The sequence below is a fragment of the Larus michahellis genome, chromosome 3 (assembly GCF_964199755.1).
Source record: "Larus michahellis chromosome 3, bLarMic1.1, whole genome shotgun sequence".
Classification (NCBI taxonomy): domain Eukaryota; kingdom Metazoa; phylum Chordata; class Aves; order Charadriiformes; family Laridae; genus Larus; species Larus michahellis.
In genome coordinates this window covers 19,769,769-19,787,523 of record NC_133898.1, presented here as the reverse complement: position 1 = coordinate 19,787,523, position 17,755 = coordinate 19,769,769, and the positions used below count along the sequence as shown (strand labels likewise).

Below are 17,755 nucleotides of genomic sequence, written 5' to 3'. Positions count from 1 at the left end.
CGACCCGCAGTTGAGTTGAACCCGGGTTCCTGTTTGCAGGTCCCTGCCCTGGTGGACCACGTGCATGGTGGTCCCCTGCCAAGGCTTGGAGCTGCTTGCCTTCAGGCAAAGACCAGCTGTGACCATCACATTGATGGTAGCGCATCAGCTTCAGAAGAACACAGAGGCTGAGAAGACTTCTTCCATCAGCCACTGCATCTTCTCCTGCCCTTGGGAGGGCTCTTCTCTTTTGCCCGTTTTCTAGTATTTTTGTGGTAGCATGTGCTGGGGAGGGGAGAGGTGGGGACTTGGACAGGCTCCTCTGGAAGTCTAATCTACAGCCAGAACTGGTTCAGCGCCCTGGCAGTGTTTTCCTGTTGGTCTTCCTTACAGTTTTATCCAATTACATCTAGTTAAAGCCTGCTAAATAATTCCTTCTCAGCTCTGATGCTAACTGCCATTGCATGTTTGTTGCAGAGGTGCCTCCTCACCTTCGTTCAAGCCCTTGCACAGTCCCAAGTTGTCTGTTCAACCGGGGATTCCTCTCTTTGGATCGCCCCCATTTCTCCCTGCCCTAGCAGCCACTGAGGCTGTTGCATGCCATCCTGGGCACTTTTCAGTCCCTTTTTGGGAATGCAAACCTGGGGCACGTGCCAGTCCGGCACAGAGAAATCCTACCGACCTTTCTCAAGGTATTTTTTCACTTTGGCAAGCCAAACTTTGGCTGGCATTCCCTGTGATCACATGGCATCACCAGCTGACATCTGACTCCTCGTCTCTTCTTGTTTCCTTTTGGCACGGCTGCTTTCCAGACTCCTCTGCCTTCCAACTGCTTTTTCAGCCTCTTTGCTCTAGGCCCTTTGGTGTTTCCGTAGCACCAACCTGCCTATGGTCACGGCCAACCCGGAGTGGGCCTACAGGACCAGGATAGATGCAAGAAGGTCTGTAGCTGATGGCAATCTCCGCAACTACTGCTCTTCCTGTAGTGCTACAAAGGTCACATCCGTGCTCTGAGCACTGACATTCACGCTCAGATTGTGGTGTGTCCTGGTGGAGTGCTCTGCATCAAAGCTCTTGGTGTTATGGAAGAAACCCCAGAGCTTTCTTGGTAGGTTTTTGTCCCAGATCCCATCCCAAGTGCAGGATGTGCAAGCAGCGGGTGCTGGAGATGGACAACAAGGCAGACATAGGTCAGCCCTCCTTCCAGTTGGCAGTCTTGCTAGTAATTGTCATGATTGAGGGGGTGCAAAGTGTACCTGTAGAAGGAGGAGGAGGTGCTGGCATATCTTGGGAAGACCAAGGAGGATTTTGAAGGTCTCTCAAAGCAGGGTGACAAAATATTTTGAGGTAACATGCAGGAAGGATGTCTTGGGGAGAGCCAAGAAGAACTGAGGGTGGTGTTGGGAGGTGAATGTCATGAAGAAGGCCACTGACCCCTGTACGTGCTCTGGTCATGCAAATGCCAAATTGTTGTATGAGACTGACGTATTGGCTGTAACGTGAACAGCGCTTCTTGGATTTTCCATCTCTGGAGGGCATGAAGTAATGATTTTTTGAAAGGTACTCTGCAGTCAGACACAAGTCACTGGGTTTAATGCATGGATAACTGAGAAATGCACGGATAACTGGGAAAAATGCCAAAGACCGTGTTACCCAGAGGTCAGGTGAGACAGCGCGTGGTCCTGTCCAGCAGTAAGATCTATGAACTTATTAGCTTCCATGCGATTTGACACATACATTGCTATATAGCTCTAAATCACATCATGTCTAGGGTCCCTATTTTTAGAGTATTTTCATGGAAATCGCCTGTAACTTTGCTTCGGTTCGAAGACAGGGTTTAGACACAGTGTTTTCCCACTGGCTGGGGGCTGTGCCACCCTGAGAGGTTGTCTTGAGAGGTATGACCAAGGTGCCTATATGTCCTGCCATCCCTACAGGCGTGCGGAGCCTGGGCACGTTCGGTACTGGCTGTGGCAAGGCAGCTGGGGCTCTAATCCCTTCCCTCCCACCGGCGACTGTTTGCTTGCCTATGGTAGGTGGCTTCCTCCCTTCCTAAGGCAGTAATTTTCATTTTCCTCCAAGGGAGTAATTTCTCACACCTGGTTGGTTGTCAAGGCTCGCTCCAGTTTCCTCTGGGGTCCTGGAGGGAGGAAGTGGAGTGACTACGCCAAGGGTGCCCTGCTGCAATAGTTAGGTGAAGCAACTCAAGCCAGAGAGGGTTGAGCTGGTTTTCATGATAAAAAGGAAAACGATAAAAGAAAGCTCTCCTTGTCTTTCTTTCTTGGACTGCCGCCCATTTCCAGAAGCAGAATGGCTCCTGTCCCTTCTGTAAGGTACCAACATGTTTTCGGCATCTCCGTTCTATCTCCTCCGCTTGCGCTGCTGCTCTGTCTCACCATCTGAGAGCCCGGTGAGAACAAGGTTCCTGGGAGGTAGTCATTGACTGACTGGTGTGTGGCCTGAGCAAAGCTGTAGAGGCTTCTCCCAGGCATGGAAGACTCGGTCCAGCCCAAGACCAGGCTGGAGCAGAGGCTTGCTCTGGTCCTGACTGGCTGAGTCCCTTCAGAGGTGTGCATCAGGCTGGCAAGATCTCTTCTTCCAGAATTGGTGCGAGTTGGGAGCTTTGACATTAGTATTAACTCTTCCTTGAAGTTCCTGTGGAGATTTGTGTAACTCAGTTCACTTTTTCTGTGAGCTAAAAGGAGTTTATATGCTCTTCCCCTTTCCACCAAGTTCGTCTCTGCTTCTAGTGGAGCATCCAAATCCATAACATGCAGCTCATGGCAGTTACACTGCTGTGGTGTTACTCTTGCATGTGTCTTTAGGTTTGTCCTTCAGTGGTGGTGTGAGCCCACACTGTTTCTGATGGCAGGTCCCTGTCCTCTGGGTCGATGTGAGAGGGAGAACCTTGTGGCTGTGGTGTGGAGACAAACCCAAATACTCTTGGTTTAGATGCGTAGCGATGAGATCGCTCTCCCATGTTTTTCCAAGGAGGAGAGGGGAGCCAGGAGGGAGTTGAAAGATGGTGTATAACTCCGTCTCGTGCGTCTGGCTGTTCAAAGTAAATATACGGAGAGCCCTTTGGAAGTGGTGAGCTGTGTTGAGAGAGAGTTTGGACTTCATGGAAAATGTTAAAAATTCAAAGCAGAGCTGCTGGCAAGTGATGGCTGTTGAAGCAGAAAAGCGGGATGAGCAGAAGCCTGGCAGGGAGGGCTGGGGCTGCGGGATGAGGATAATCATCGCTTGAAGGACATTAATGAGGCACAGGAAAGAGTGAGCATAAGAGGCGGATTTTAGGAGACGCGGTGCAACTCTGTGGGCACATGATGGCAAATGTAAAGGAAAAAGCATGTTCTGGATGAGCCAAGGGATGGACCAGGAGGGGCTGGGGAACAGGGTCCCTCTCTGTTCACACCGTTAGTCTTTACCATTGTGCTGTGTAGTGGTGTTTCCAAGGTGGGCTTTCGTTCGGTAAGGGGCACTAGGAGTAAAGTCTGCCATTTTAAATTTAAGATGGGTTGAAAAGTCCTGGGAATGGGCATGCGTTGCCCCATCAGGAGGACCTCTATGGATGCAGGGGTGGCTGTGTGCAGAGGCCACCAGGGTGTGATACTACATGGCTCACCAGGAGCGCAAGGGGCGAAGCAACCCTGGAAAAATGTCTTCAAGAGTGCGGGACTTTGGAGGACTGTGAGGAACACTGGACTTTGTGGGAGGGCTTTGCGATTCCTGCAATGAGTGCAGTGCTCTGGCTGTCTGCTCCCTGCCCCACCAAATGGGCGCGCCATAATTTATTCCTGAGCCATTACTGACATATTGGGAAGAGGGAGATGAGATGTGCTGGTCCTTCCACCCTGAAGGAAGTACAGCAAGCAGCCAGTCCAGGCTGGGATTTTCCAAGGGTGATTCCTAAGATGTCTGCAGCCAGCATGCCCCGTTCATAACTTTCTGGCTCTGAAATTATTTCAAATTTGAATGGGGAATAACCTTAAAACAGAAAAGTTAAACTTCCCATCAAATGGAAGTTTGACTGCTGGATTCGCAGGAGGAAATAACAATTATCTCTCCAGCTGGATGCTCTCTCTCTCTGGGGTTTTTAGGGCAGGCCAGCCTAGCTCCTGACTTGTTTTGGTCCCCCAGACGCGGTGAGCTGGTGGAGCAGACCGTGTCGCAGGCACTTCAGTCTGGCAGCATTCCTACTAGCACTTGTTGTGCGACGATTGCTCCCCAGTGCTGCTGCAAGGGTTCAAAGGATGCAACTTTACACGACTTCTGCCTGGGAGTTTCAGTCAACACACTGCAACTATAAACAACGCAGTTATGACTTTTTTTTTTTTTTGGAACAATTTAAAAAAAAAAAACCACAACCCTCAAAATTTCATTGGTTTCCCGAAAACGTTGTAGGTGGTGTTTTGGTTTTGGTGGTGTGTTTTTTTTTTTTCTTGTTGGCAATTGGGTGACCAATGAAATACCATAAGCAGCACAAAACGTTTATCCAGTGACAGCCTGAGGTAGCACAGGCAGCTCTTAGCGGGTTTATTTTCATTATTACAGCAATTTTAGGGCTGCATGCTGCAATTTTCACTTGCAGTGAGGTATTAAATTGAAATTACCCCAGATGTAATTGTCACACAAAATAATTCTGGACATGCTGGATTTAATGCTTTTCCAAGCTGTGGTTTTTATTACCCGAGCAAGTGCCAAAAAAACCACTTGTAGTCAACAACTGAAACTGAAATCTGCTTTCTGAGGAGTCGGGATGTTTAGCTGCAGTTATGCTGGGGGAGGAAGGGGAAAAAAAAAATAGGGAACAACTGGAGGAAAGTTTGGGAGGGCTCCCAAAGGAAGGGCCTGGGTGTAAAGTCCTGGGTAAAGACAGAGTCAGGGCTCCGGAGGGACCCTGGAGGAGCCCTGGCAGATGCAGCAGCTCAGCCCAACCCTTTTGGGGCTGTTTTTTGGGGGGGCGAGTCCCACCTGTGGGGCTGGTCACAGAGGCGGAGCGAGGCTGGGGATACTGCCAGGTCCCTGCCCGCTCCGTAGCGGCAGTGTGGTCATCAGTCCCGTCTTTGGGATGCAACCAGCCTCATTAGACAGAAGTCCAGGGGTGGGTCACAGAGCCAGCGACCAAGCTCTGGAGGTGTGCTCCTATATGATGTGTCAGTGTTTTCCTCATGCGTGTTGTCTATAATTAGGCTGATCGGGCGCGTAGACATCTGGAGTTTTAAAATCAAGTGGTTGTCACGCACGAGGAGCCTTCGTCACAGCGCTGGTGGGCTCAGCCAGCGTGCAATATCCCCAGCACTCCCACTGGTGCATGATACAGCAGGCACCCACCCAGGCTTTATTTATTCGCTTCCTAACTATTGTAATAACCTAAGTAAAGTATTGATGACTTTGTATTTTCCACACGCTCTCATTCTTTTCCAGAAATAGCTCCCCTTGTTTGCTCCACACAAACTCCCTCCCGGTGCCGTGCTGGTAGTGGGTGGAAGGACACGCATCTGGGAGCGGTTGGGAGATAATGGTGTATAAATAGCACGGGGAGAGCAAGCGTCGTCGCCGTCTGTCCCTGCAGCTCCGCAAAGCAAGCCAGAGCTGAGCCTGAGCGCGGCAAACCAGGCGCCGAGCAGCAGCAGCTTCTTTCTCATCATCTCAAGTTGGGAAAGCTCAGCTGAAGTTGGCTGCTGGGTGATGCAAGGGGCCGTGGTGACCCAGCCGAGCAGCTCAGGCCATGACCCGGCGCTGTTTAGTAATTCAGAAACCCTCTGCCTTTAGCATCCCTGAGACGTAACTTTGATGAATGAGGGTGTTGTCGCAGGGGGCAATGTCATAGAATTTTCTCCTGCGTGCGGCGTGGCCGTGCAACTTTAGTGTCCTTTGAGGGTGGACCTAGAATTAGAATTGGTTGAATGATGAATTTTGGGGACTATGCTGAAAGAACAGGGTATTAATGACAAATCTGCTTTGGTCAAGTTGAGGCAGGATGTGGGAAAGGCTTTGAATGAGAAAAGGCAGCAACCAATTTAGTGAAAGCTTGCAAATATTTTGTCCCAGCCAAGGTGTCTTTTTTTTTTTTTTTTTTTAAAACTTTTGGAATTATTTCACCTGTTGCTCACTCTTTTTTCCTTTCATTTATGTCGCTTTGGGGGAGGAAACCGATGGTTTGTTGACGGAGTGGTTGCTCAGTTCTGTTTCCTGCTTCGTTTGAGGATGGTAGTGGTAGCGCCTGGGCAGTGACACAAGAGCAGGCGAGCGGTGCATGGATGGAAAGGGGCATGGTGGCTGCGATGAGGAGCTCCTCAGGCTCGGCACAGGGCACCCTTCTGCCACTGGTGTGTCATCTTAAGGCCGTCACAGGGGCCGACAGGGACCTGGGATGAGCGGCACAGATGTAGGAGGGGTATCTGGATTTTCTGAGCTAGGAATATGTTGGTGTTGGCCTATAAAAGCCACAAATTTCATCAGCTAAAGGTCAAAGTAATTAGAAAGTCTACGACGTTTCCTCCTGGGAAGGAGGCAGCAGGGGCTGTGGTTGCAGTTGTGGGTTTTCACCTTCTGCAGGCTGGCTTGGAGAGTGTTAAATCCCAGTCTTCCCCGTGGTCAGGTTATGCCATTAAGGCAGAATGAATAAGGAAACAATCAATTCAGAAACGGGACTTGGCTTACTTTGCAGCCGGCTGGTGGAAATTGCTGCCTCGGGAGGTGGGAGTGAGGCAGCTCAGAGCTGGAGCTGCAACGATGCTCCTACCTCTGCTGGTGCCACCAGCCGGGTGGGTGCGAGAGTGCTCGGGCCCCTGCCTCAGTTTAAGAAAGAAAAACCCTTGTCACGGTAACTCAGTACTTCTGAGATGACACTGAAAGCCCCATGAAGCTCAGAAAGCCACCGAGGCAGCGTTAAGACTTGCAGGTGGCCTTCTGTGAGCACCTCACCTTTGGCGTGAAGGACCCATTCCTGATCCCATCGTGCTAACGTCAGCGAGGAGTATCTTTGCTGAAGGTGGCGTTGCCCTAACTAATATAAAAAGGGAGGGCCTTTATCTTCCCACTGCCTGTTGGTGTGGGGGGCTGGTGGCACCAGGAGGGTGGGCTAGCTGGGAAGAGAAGTTAGAGAAAAGGGCTGCAAGCTGCGTGCCTCCTTTCTCATCCCATCCTATTAATGACAGTTAAGCTCTTTTTGCTGCTTTAATCCTCCATGACTTACTTGGCAGTGTCTGGACTCCTTCAGAAAGGATTCACGGAGAAGAACTTTTTTTTTTTGTTTCCTTTTTTTTTTTTTTAATAGTGGCTGGAGGACCATCTGCTGATGGACTCTGCTGCCTGCGTTAATGAAGTGAGCTCCCACTTTGAATTCCAGCAGCTGAACGGCCTTTTCCTCTTTCTCCCTCCCCAGGTGTATGACTTTGCACTACCGCCAGGACCTGCCGCCAACCAGCGTCATCATCACCTTCCACAACGAGGCCAGGTCCACCCTGCTAAGGACCATCCGGAGGTAAGAGCTCCCAGTCTGCTGGAAATACTCTTGTTTATAAAAGGTCTTAAAAAGAAAAAAAAAAAAAGAAGAACGATTGGGCTAGAGGTTTTCGTGAATAAAGGCAGAATCTGTTTGCACTCGAGGGGACTGGACCTACCGGCTACGGTCTCAAATGATTACCGGGAGAAATTAGCATGAAAGCTCGTCTCTGAGAAGCAGGTTTTGCAGTGGGACGCTCAGAAAAGTAAGTAGTTGTGCTCCTTTTTCAGGATCTGGCACAGGGCATTCTTCGGGGAGCGGCAGAAGATGAGACAGAGTCTGGGATAAGAGGTTTTATATCCAGCTGGGTCCCGGTGCTCAGCTGTACTTTGTCCCAGTCCTCTAGGGACGGCTATTATTCTGCAGATGCCTGCTCCGGCACTGCTGCTTGAGCTTCTCTGGTGACCCATCGAGTGCCAGAAAGGCTTGCTAATTGAGAAGCCCTAATGGTGTACATGGAGACTAGATTTTTCAAGGACGGTTTCTGTACTCCTCTGGATACTCGGTGGAGCGCTCTGGGCATGCGGCCATTCCTTCATTTGTCGGTTTGTTCTTGGCTGTGTTTTGCTGTAGTGGGTAGACTAAAGGCTTCATTTTCGCTGCAGGTTTTTGAAATGGGCGTTTAATCCCAATGCGTGCCTCGAATCTGCATGTTCTCTTGTAGGAAGATATAGTGACCTTTGAGGGGTCTGCCTCCAGGTCTCGGCTGGTGGGTTCTTCTGTAGCGAGCTTGGGTGTGCTGTGCTCTGTGCCAGTAATAAGTGTTTTGCAGGTGTGTTTCATGCCCACATAGTGAAGGTTTCTGCTGGGCTGTAAGCCTTGTCGGCTAAACTCTGGCATCCCCAGGGACCTCTTGCCATCGTTGGTACTGGTCAGATTGGGGTTGCTGGCTGGGGGGAGACTACAGCTGTGCCCTGTTCGCTGTCACATCCTCGCTGGGCTCTTTTCTGCAAACAGCATCCTTCCTCAGGTGAACACGCCCAGTGCCACAAGTGAGTTTGACAGTCCTGAAGTTGAATTCCTGCTTTGCTTTATGGTTTGGTGCCCAATCCCATCTCCTTCGCTTCACACTTAATAACCTATCACCGCTTTCTCTCTCTAGGGTGTGGGGATTTGGGGTGTCATAGCACTGACACTTGGTGCTGTGTACCAGCTCCTTGATCCTGGACCTTCTCTTTTATCTTTACAGTGCCTTGCATGGGTTTCCCATCCTCCAGAACCCATTGGAATAGAGATGGCAAGGCAAAGCGAAATGCAGTCCTGTAGCCCCTGAGACACAGGATGCTTATAACATGGAAAGTGCAGTGGTGGACTTTAATCTCATTTGTCCCCCTAACTCAGCACTTGACTGTCCATGCAGGTATGATCATGAGTGATGTCACATGAGACACGTTAGACCCATGATACGGCTCTGATGCCTGGACCTCCGTATCTGGCTTCATTAGAGAACTGTCCATTGCAATGATGGCAAGGTTAGAAATACAGGTAATTTGAATTTTTCCTTCATCCTCTAGAATATTGTCCTCTGAAGTTTCTGATTTCCAGCTATAAAAAGACTTTCTTCCTTGCTCCTCTTCTTTTCTTTTCTTGCCTTGATTAATTGGCCTTATGGCCTTCTTTACCTGGTTGCACGTGATTTCCACCACAGCTTTGCCACCGTGCACTGCTCCTCCCCGCTCATGTGCCCCGGCAATTCCAGCGCTCGTGTTTTGTCTGTGGGGAGGTTTTCCCCAGCTCTGGGGCCCTTCTGAGCCCTCTTTCTTGAAGGCTGATCTCCAAATGGTGCTAGAGCCCTGCAGAGTATCCCACTGAGCTGCACCACAGAGGCAAGCCCGGACAGGGAGGAACCGAGATGACAGCCTTTGGGTCCCCACCTCCCCTGCCTCTCCCTGGGCTGAGATCCTGAGCTCTCCTGAGCTGACCATCCTTCTGGTTTGGAGGTGGCCTCCTGGCATCAAGGTCCACTGTTTTCCTCCTGGATGCAGTACTTAGAGGCTTGCGTTGATCCAACCGGCCCCAGGGGTACCAGCCCTTGGTGGCAAGTTGTGCTGGTGATGCAGCTCCTGCTCTGCTCCTCTCCAGCCATGACTGCACATATTGCCATCTCCCTGCCTGTTTGTGGACCCAGCTGAGAGCTCATCTGCCTCGTCAGCCTCTGTAGGTTAATTTGCTGTGCCTTTTGACTGCTCTGTTTTTTCCCCCCCCTCGCTCGGCAAATGTTTAGTTTAATTGGATCTTCCAGATAACTCCATCCCATGGTGGCTGTAACAACATGGATCATTTTCCATGGCTAGTTACAACAAACTGTGTCCTCCTGACACTGCTTTGTGCCTTTTGGAACGGTCTGCGGCCAAGTGTCTCTGAGCACTTTGAGCACATGTGCGTGAGTAAAATGGGCACCTCTTCCACCCTGTTCTCCCCAGTACATCTCCGTGGTGCGCTCTTAGTATAACCCAGGTGACAGATGGACAGACTGAGGAACAGAGAGGTGATTTGTCTCTGGCTGGTGGAAGATTTTGGGTTGCAAACCTGGTTTCCAGAGTTCCAGCGAGTTAGATTTTCCAGCCCCACTGCAAAATGAATGTTCTCACTTAACTGCCGTGGCAGGAGCAAGAAACAGGGCAAAGGGACATTGCTTGGCTTCTCCAAAGCCATGTGGCGATAGGGCACCATCCCCCCAAAGGGAGCACTTCTTATGGGACCCCATGTAAACACAGAGGGGTGGCAGAGGGAAATGCTGTTGAAGGCACCGTCTAAGCAGGGATGGACATCAGCTCTCACAGAAGGGACCACGGACATGATGAACAGGAGGGATTTTGCTATTCCAACGTTTTTGCTAGGTGCTTGAGAGCTTTGATGCTCACTGTGTGCTGAGGCTGAGCTGTATTGCAGGCTTGGTGTGTGGCGTTCGGTTCTTGGTGGGGATGTGAGTGCTCTGACCCATGAAGCAGAGGCACCAACACGCGGCCTCTGCAGCACCCAGTACGCAAGTCACGTTGCGAGCGTTTGTGACAGTTCGTTTATGAACAATTTGCATCGTCAGAGCTATTGAGAAAAGCTAGTGGACTGTGTTGAATAATGAATTAATTTTAAAGTTTCACGATGTTTTCTCTGACCGTTTGCCAGCTGGAAGAAAAGAAGAGGGGAAAAAAAAAAAAGCTAAACTAATCGAATGTCCAAATCTCTGCAAATGATGTAGTCAGCGTTTATAAATGCATATGTAACTATGCTGGTGGATACGAACATGTCCATGTAGTAGGGGCAGGGTGTCATAAGAAAGAGAAATAGGAAAGGGGAGAAGAGGCCAGAAAGAAGGAGATGGATGCTTACTGCAGGGGGGTTTGGACTAGATGACCTTTAAAGGTCCCTTCCAACCCAACACATTCTATGATTCTGCGATTCTATGGTGAATAGCAAAGTAGCTCTTGAGATTTTTTTTTTACTGTGCAGACGGTGAGGAAGTGCCATTGGGTTGTTGTTTCTGCTACTCACTTTTTGAATTACCTTGGTCAAGTTTCTTATCCCTCCCATGGTTCGTTTTCACGTATTTCAAGCTCCAAGGGTCAGTGCATTACAGATCGTGAGAGTCTCCAACAGTATGGGGATGGGACTGTGTGAGTAAAGCCAAGGCAGGCAGGCGTGAGCAAGGGAGAGAATAAGCAATACAGAGGCATTTTTTTAAAAAAACCCCACAATTTCTTCTTGTCTCCCTTTCCATCCTGTGCTAACCTGGATTTAGGAAGGGAATCCATCTCATTGCCCAGCTCTAGCTACCCAGCTCCTCCTGAGGGAGAGCTTGAGGATGTCCCCCAGGCCATAGCAGTCACTGGAGGGGAAGGAGCAGCGTGGCCGGGAAAGATGTGCTCCTCGTCACCCGGGGCCAGGCTGGGTGCCGGGGCTTTCAACAGCCATGGATGATAGTGCCTCCCCATTGTGTTAGGGGATCCCCCCACTGTGGTTAGAGGGATCTACTTCATGCCTTGCTTATGAGAAGATCATCCTCTTTCCCTCCCATCCTTCCTCTGGAGGCATCAGCAGGCTCACGTGCTGAGATGCAGCCATCCTGGGGGGCAGAACTGCAGGCAGCCTGGGGTGATGCTCTGCTCCCAGACCATCAGAGGCCATCACGCTGTGACTTTCTCCAGCAAGTTGATTTTGGGAGCTTGGCAGGCGGTCAGCGCTGCTGCAGGCTGGGCTGTTGTGCCGGCTGTTGTGCCGGCAACCTGCCGGGCAGAGGGTGGGAGAGTCTTGTTTCATCTACTGAGTGGTCGTCATTTGTTTATTCTTCAGACTTGCAGCTGGGGAGCTCAGAACACAGAAATAAGGAGACTTAATTATTTACCTCTCGCTGACAAACCAAAATACATCCTTTGGCAAAAGTCCTAACACGAACGCTGTGAAGGCAACATCAAATATTTAAATCATTAATTAGCGAGGAGAATATCATGGCTTTAATTTTCTAGCGCTGGTAAGTGAGAGAAGTGACATCCTGGACAAACCAGCACCTCGCACCTTCCCCTCGTGCCGCTGCCTTGTCTGCATCCAGACACATCTGGGGCAGGGAGATGACACAAGCCACGCACCGCCTTCCTTAGGCAGCGGTGGCACCATACAGAGCCTGTGCCATAACTGAAACAAGCCTGATTAAAGAAGCAAAAACAAGCCAGGTGTTGTGCAGAAACTGTATAATTAGCACTTTGTGCCGACTATTTTTTTCTTTCTTCTTTTTGCTTAAACCCAGGACTTTTTTTTTTTTTTCTTTTTAATTTGCTAATCATCTCTCACGGTGACTAAGTACACAGCCCTCCATGCGCTTTTACCTTTTGATGTTAACATGAGAGAACTCTTGAATTTCAAAGAGCTTGGTGGGTATTTGAAAGAATAAAATGCGAAAGCCGCAGTGTAATCAAAGCTCATTATGGTTATTCTTGGTGTGATGCCTCTCTTCCTACATAATTAGCCATTTTGGGTTGTTGAAGCAGTTCATTTTGGCGGGCATTTTCTCTCTGCGCTCTTGGTCTGATTTTGATAATTGTGACCCTTGGCCCTTTCGACACTTTATTATACTCCCAAAGTGTTGTGGTTTTAGTATTTTTTCACCCTGACAAGTCCCAGTATGTTGCCATGGAGAGAATTAGTGGGTCCATGAGCTCCCGAGCGTCGATGTCAACAGTCACCTCCCTAAAGCAACTGTTCTTCTGGGTGATGACCAAAAACCGACCTTTGGTCAGAAGATCTGAACTCCTCCCTGCAAACATTTTCCGTGGCTTACATGTCAGGGTGACTTTTGCACTGGTATTTATTTGGAGATTAAATTGTTGGATCCGGTGCTTACCTCTGGGTAGGTAGAAAAGGATCCCAACAAATTGTTGAGGAGGATAAAAGAAGGACCATGTGATGAAAATTTAAGGTGAAATTCTCCGTGGTTTCATCTGCATAACATCTGCTAAATCCATTGAAACAAAGAATATTTCAGCATTAACTTTTCAAGATAATGCAGCAGCAAATCTGGTTTTATGGGGTTGAATAAGTGTAAGCGCTTTCTGGACTAGAGGCATGAGTTTTCGTTTTGATGGTACCAGGTCTTTTGGTGATTTAAGGGAGAAAGTCTTGTGGTCTCTGGCTCCACAGAACTTAAAAGCTGTTTTGATTTGTTAAAATATGCCCATCACTGCAGTATATCTACCTATCTTTGATTCCAGGGAAAAAATTCTGTAAATCACAGAGGGACTTCAAAGCCCTATAATATTAATTGTCTTCTGATTTTATCCCTATAAAAGGAAAAAAAGCCACACACACACATAAAGAAAGAAAAGTATAAAAAAAAATAAATCAAAGCTGAGCAAAGGCACAAGTAATAGAAAAGCTGTCTTTGAATTTTTAAAAGTGCTTTTATAGTCTTAACTGAAAAAAAAAATTATCCTCGTAACACTGAAAACGTGCCGTATTCGGTGCCTGTTTCCTGTCCTCCCCGAGAAGCGCCGCAGGAGGGGTGTTTATCATCCTCCGTGTTTCCAGCGGCTGGGGTGTGTTATCATGTGATCGATAGAGCACGGGTAGAAAACGCTTTGGAGACATGAGTTTGGCTTTGTGGAAAAGCCGTCATGCTTGCTGTTGGCTGCGGTGGGAAGCGGGCCGTGTCCGCAGCGTTGCAGCCTTTGCTGCGGATCTCTTTGTGCCCACATCAAGTGGTGGCAGTTTTGGGGCTTGCAGGTGTCTGTGTATGGATTCGCAAGAGCAGTAACGAGCTCAAAGCCTACTCACATCAGTGGACCCACGTCCCTTGGGGCTGTGCTAGACCCAGCCTTTGGACCACCCTCACCAGGGCTTTGATCACTAGGGATTTGGGACAGTGTCACGTTGTGGGCGAGTCCCACAAGGGAAGTGATGGGAGAGGGCTGTGACGGTGCTGGGGGATGCTGCATCTCCCATGGTGATGTCTGTCATTAACCCCATGGAAGGATGATGGTTCGTGGAGCTGGGGCAAGCCTTGGAGAGGTCCCTCCTTCCTCAGCCTGTGCGCTGACTTTTTCCCCCTTGCTCTGGTCTGCCCTCTGCATCCCACAGGTGGCCATCGTTGGCATTCAGGGGACATCTTCCCTGATTTACAGGGTGGCAAGTCGAGGCACAGAGTTGTCAGCAAATGGCTTGACCTGGGAAAAACAGGAGCCTGTACCTGAGCCTTGACCTGTAGCAGGCCAGATGTGATGTTAGCCTGCACATCTTCCCAACCCAGAGCCTTGAAAAAGGTCCATGCTGGATTTTCTTTCATAAGAAGTGCCCTGGGGGAGAATTCCTCCAAGTCACCAAGTACCGCTATGAGCCCAGGTCTGAGTCTACCGCCCAGTGCCGCGGTTTTGGTTGAGTTATTCTTCCTGGTATCAGCAAAAGCAGAATCAGCCCCTTTGGACCCCCTTCCTGTAGAGTTAAGCCCCACATTGCACTTCTGGCAGGCGGATCTATAGGGGAGACTGGGCGGAGGCGGGCGTTGAATATTCAGCTTGCCCGCTGTCTCCCCCTCTCCTGCTCTCAGCAGGTTATTTATTTATTTTGCTGGCTTTTTTACAAGTCTGTTTCTTTCCTGCAGGTTTCACCAAGTTAGGTTTCCAGGCAATCAGCGCTTGTTAAATATTCCACTGAGCGTGATATTGCTCTCCAGTCTCCCTGTACTGACTCTCAGCTGTGGTAATTTGCTGAACTCAGCTCTCGCATACGGGGATTTTTTAAAAATAACAAACCTATTAATAATAATAATTAAAAATACTTGACAGGTGGGAACAGCACATCTAAATTGCTCTGTGTGCCCCAGCAGGAGGAGGGGCATTGAGCCACTTTTTCTAATACTTTGTGCAGGCTGCAGGCGTTGGTGAGGTGGTGGTGTCTAACCCTGCCTGGTGCAAGCCTTAGCGATGCCACGGTGGCCACAGCAGCTCCTGGCTGGTAGGGCTCCCGCTGTAACTGTTGCTTAGGGTGGGGGGGAGGCTTTCTTCTCGTCCCCAGCCCAACCTTAACATGCAAAGCACCTTGAAGTAGGGAGGGAATCATGGCTTTTGCCAAAATCCTGAAACTGGAGGAGGCTGGGGTTGTGTTTCCAGGGAAAATAATTCTGGGCTTGGAAGCGATGGTGAGGAGCTCCACAAGGGACATGCCAGCCTTACCCACTGTGGTCTGAGATAACACACAGGCACACACCTGCACACCCCGCCTTTTTTCAGGAGGATCCGTTTCCAGCATCTGTCTTGGGATGTCCCATTCTCCTTCCAAAAAAATCCGGCTCGACTCTTTCTCTCTCCAGAGGGTTTTAATTCCAGCACCTGGTCGGGTGGGGGTACACCAGTGCAGGCAGCAGGTACCTGGCAATAGGCATAGATACTCCAAGCCTTCCTGGGTGGGGTGGGCTTGTGGTTTTTCACCAAGAAGCTTTCGCCAGAGAAAGGCAGCCCTTTGGCTGAATGTCCTCAGATATCCAAGGGTGATGCTGTGAGACCTTCTTGGGTTCCTGCCAGCTGCACTGTTGGCTTCCAGGAACCTGGGTCCCCCTGGGATCCTGCCCTTCAGAGCCCTCTTGACTGGCGTCTGGGCCAGTGACATGGTTTTCCGGACTTCCGGGCTTTTTGCCAGAGCTCTGGGAGACTGAGATTGATAAGGATCTGGAGGTGTCAGGGGCTTCAAGGGGTGTCTGTCCTCTTATGCCAGCAGTTGAAGGTTTTTCCTAACCCAGACCAGAAAGCAGACTCAGGCGTGAAATTTGGGGGCCTTTTTAATCCTGTTTGAAAAAGGAACCACGCTCAGGATGAAGGCAAAGGAGTTTAAATTCTGGAATGGCCGGTGCCACTCCGTTGCGTGAAAGGGGCAAAGCAGTTTTGGCAGAAAATAAACCCCCTTGCGTCTGACACTCCTCACCGAGGTGGGAGGCTAGGTGCGGCTAGGTTTAAATTCTGAGTGATGCCCAATTCACCACTGTCAGTCCAGTTGCGTTTAATATATTTGGATACACTAACAGTGGACTGCACCTTCAGTCTAGTCATGCTCATGAACTAGCACGGCCACTCTCGAGTCTTTGTGTTCAATGAGAAACCGAAACGACTAGCTACTTAAACAGCGCGGTTTATTTAAGCAACAGATATATAGGTTCTTATGATTGCCGGTGATAAATACACTGTCTGCAAAGCACGTGCGAATAAAAGTATTGTTAAATATACAAAACGCATGACAAAGTTATAAACAATACAGCCTGGCTATAAATGTAGGAAAGATTCTCTAGAGAAATTTCTAAGTTCCCTGAGGAAGCACCCGGTATAGTCTAAGTCTTACCCAAAGGCATCCCTATGGGGGGGAAGAAAGGCTCAGCCCGTCGACTGGTCCTGGAAGTCAAAGGCAGTCTGTGATGGAGCCCTCCTTGACTTGTTCACAATGGTGTCTTCCCTGATATCTCCCCTTTCTTGGGCTATTTTTATACTATTTTTTACCTTCAAGGTGGAGTTTGAGTGACTTTAGTCATAAATACTTTTATTATGATTGGTGTAAAATTCTCTCGCTTCACATTTAAAGGTATAGTTTGCGAAACACTCAGGGTGCAGACTCAAGGAGGAGTGGTCGCACCTTGGAGGCGGGTAGCCTTTGGGATGGAGGTGTGTTTTGGTATTATAATGACATTGTAGTGAGCAAAGTTTGCACAAAGGCCAGCATTTCATCAAAATGTGACAAAACGTTGGCTCAGGGTAGCAAATAGCCGGCTTATCGCTTCCATAATACCATCTTGTTCCCATATCTGCTGTACATCACAGGGCAGGGCCACGGAAGGTCACATTCCGTTCCGTCCCCCATGTAGCTTCACAAGCAATATTGTACAGGGAATCGCAGGTGTTGAATTCTTCGCATGCCAGCTGCGGCTGTATTCTACCTTAGAAGCTTTTTGATTTTATACCTTTCCTTAATGTGTGAACAATGCTGTATTTTTGGCCATTTTAGTAATTATTCCACACACTCAACTGGCATTATTGAAGCCCTTAGGGGATTTTTGGGATGCCCTGGGGTTTCTGCTTCAAGAAGTCGGCCTTGACCCTTTGATGGGTCAAGGATTTGATGGGGCAGGATTTTGCGCATGTGTAATTCTGCTGACCCTCTGTGCTGTGCGAGAAAGGGGAAGAAAAGGTCTAGACTTTTTAAATACTAATAATAAAAAAAACCTCGGTGGCACAATTAAGGGAAGATTGTAGCTTTCAGCCACGTTTCACAGTGTCTGCTCACCTGGAGGGAGCGGTGAACCGCATCCTCCGGCCTCTCTCTTTCATTAAATAGGCAGGCTCCAACCCTGCTCTTATCCTCTCGGCAGTCTCCGAAGCGCAATCAACTCACGGATAAAAACAGTTGTGCTGCCACGGTTGTGAGCTCTGTAAAGATGGGTTTGAGCTGGGTAATTTTCTCTGTGTTGGCCCTGCTGTCGGCGGACACCATATCATTAGCCCTGGGAGTGGTGGTGGGGTGATGGCAGCAGAGCTGTAAGCCCCAAGGAGACTCGGTGCGATGTGCATGTTGCTGAAAAGCCCGTTTCTCCTGGCTTTATGTAGCGCCCTGCTTTTGTTCACAAAGGTGGTAAGGGTGAATCTCAGCTGTTTCCCAGGAATGCCAGGTGCTCAGCTCTTAGATCAGGCTACAGGGACCTGATAGCCGGGCACTGTAGGTTACGGGGGGGATGGTGGTGGTGGTTTCTGGGTCTCATCTAGTATATCCTTTCTGGAAATCCAAGCCTGGTCTTCTGTGCTT

The 17,755-nt window shown here is 49.3% G+C and overlaps 1 protein-coding gene across 3 annotated transcripts in view; it reads left to right on the top strand.

The window, feature by feature from the left end:
* The window catches only part of GALNT14 (polypeptide N-acetylgalactosaminyltransferase 14), a 103,602-nt gene that overhangs the window by 52,238 nt on the left and 33,609 nt on the right, over positions 1–17,755 (top strand). For all 3 annotated transcript variants that reach the window (XM_074578962.1, XM_074578963.1, XM_074578959.1), the window contains one exon: positions 7,370–7,468. In XM_074578962.1, coding sequence (XP_074435063.1) covers positions 7,374–7,468 — 95 coding nt within the window. In that variant the 5' untranslated portion in view covers positions 7,370–7,373. The remainder of the gene's footprint in view (positions 1–7,369; positions 7,469–17,755) is intronic.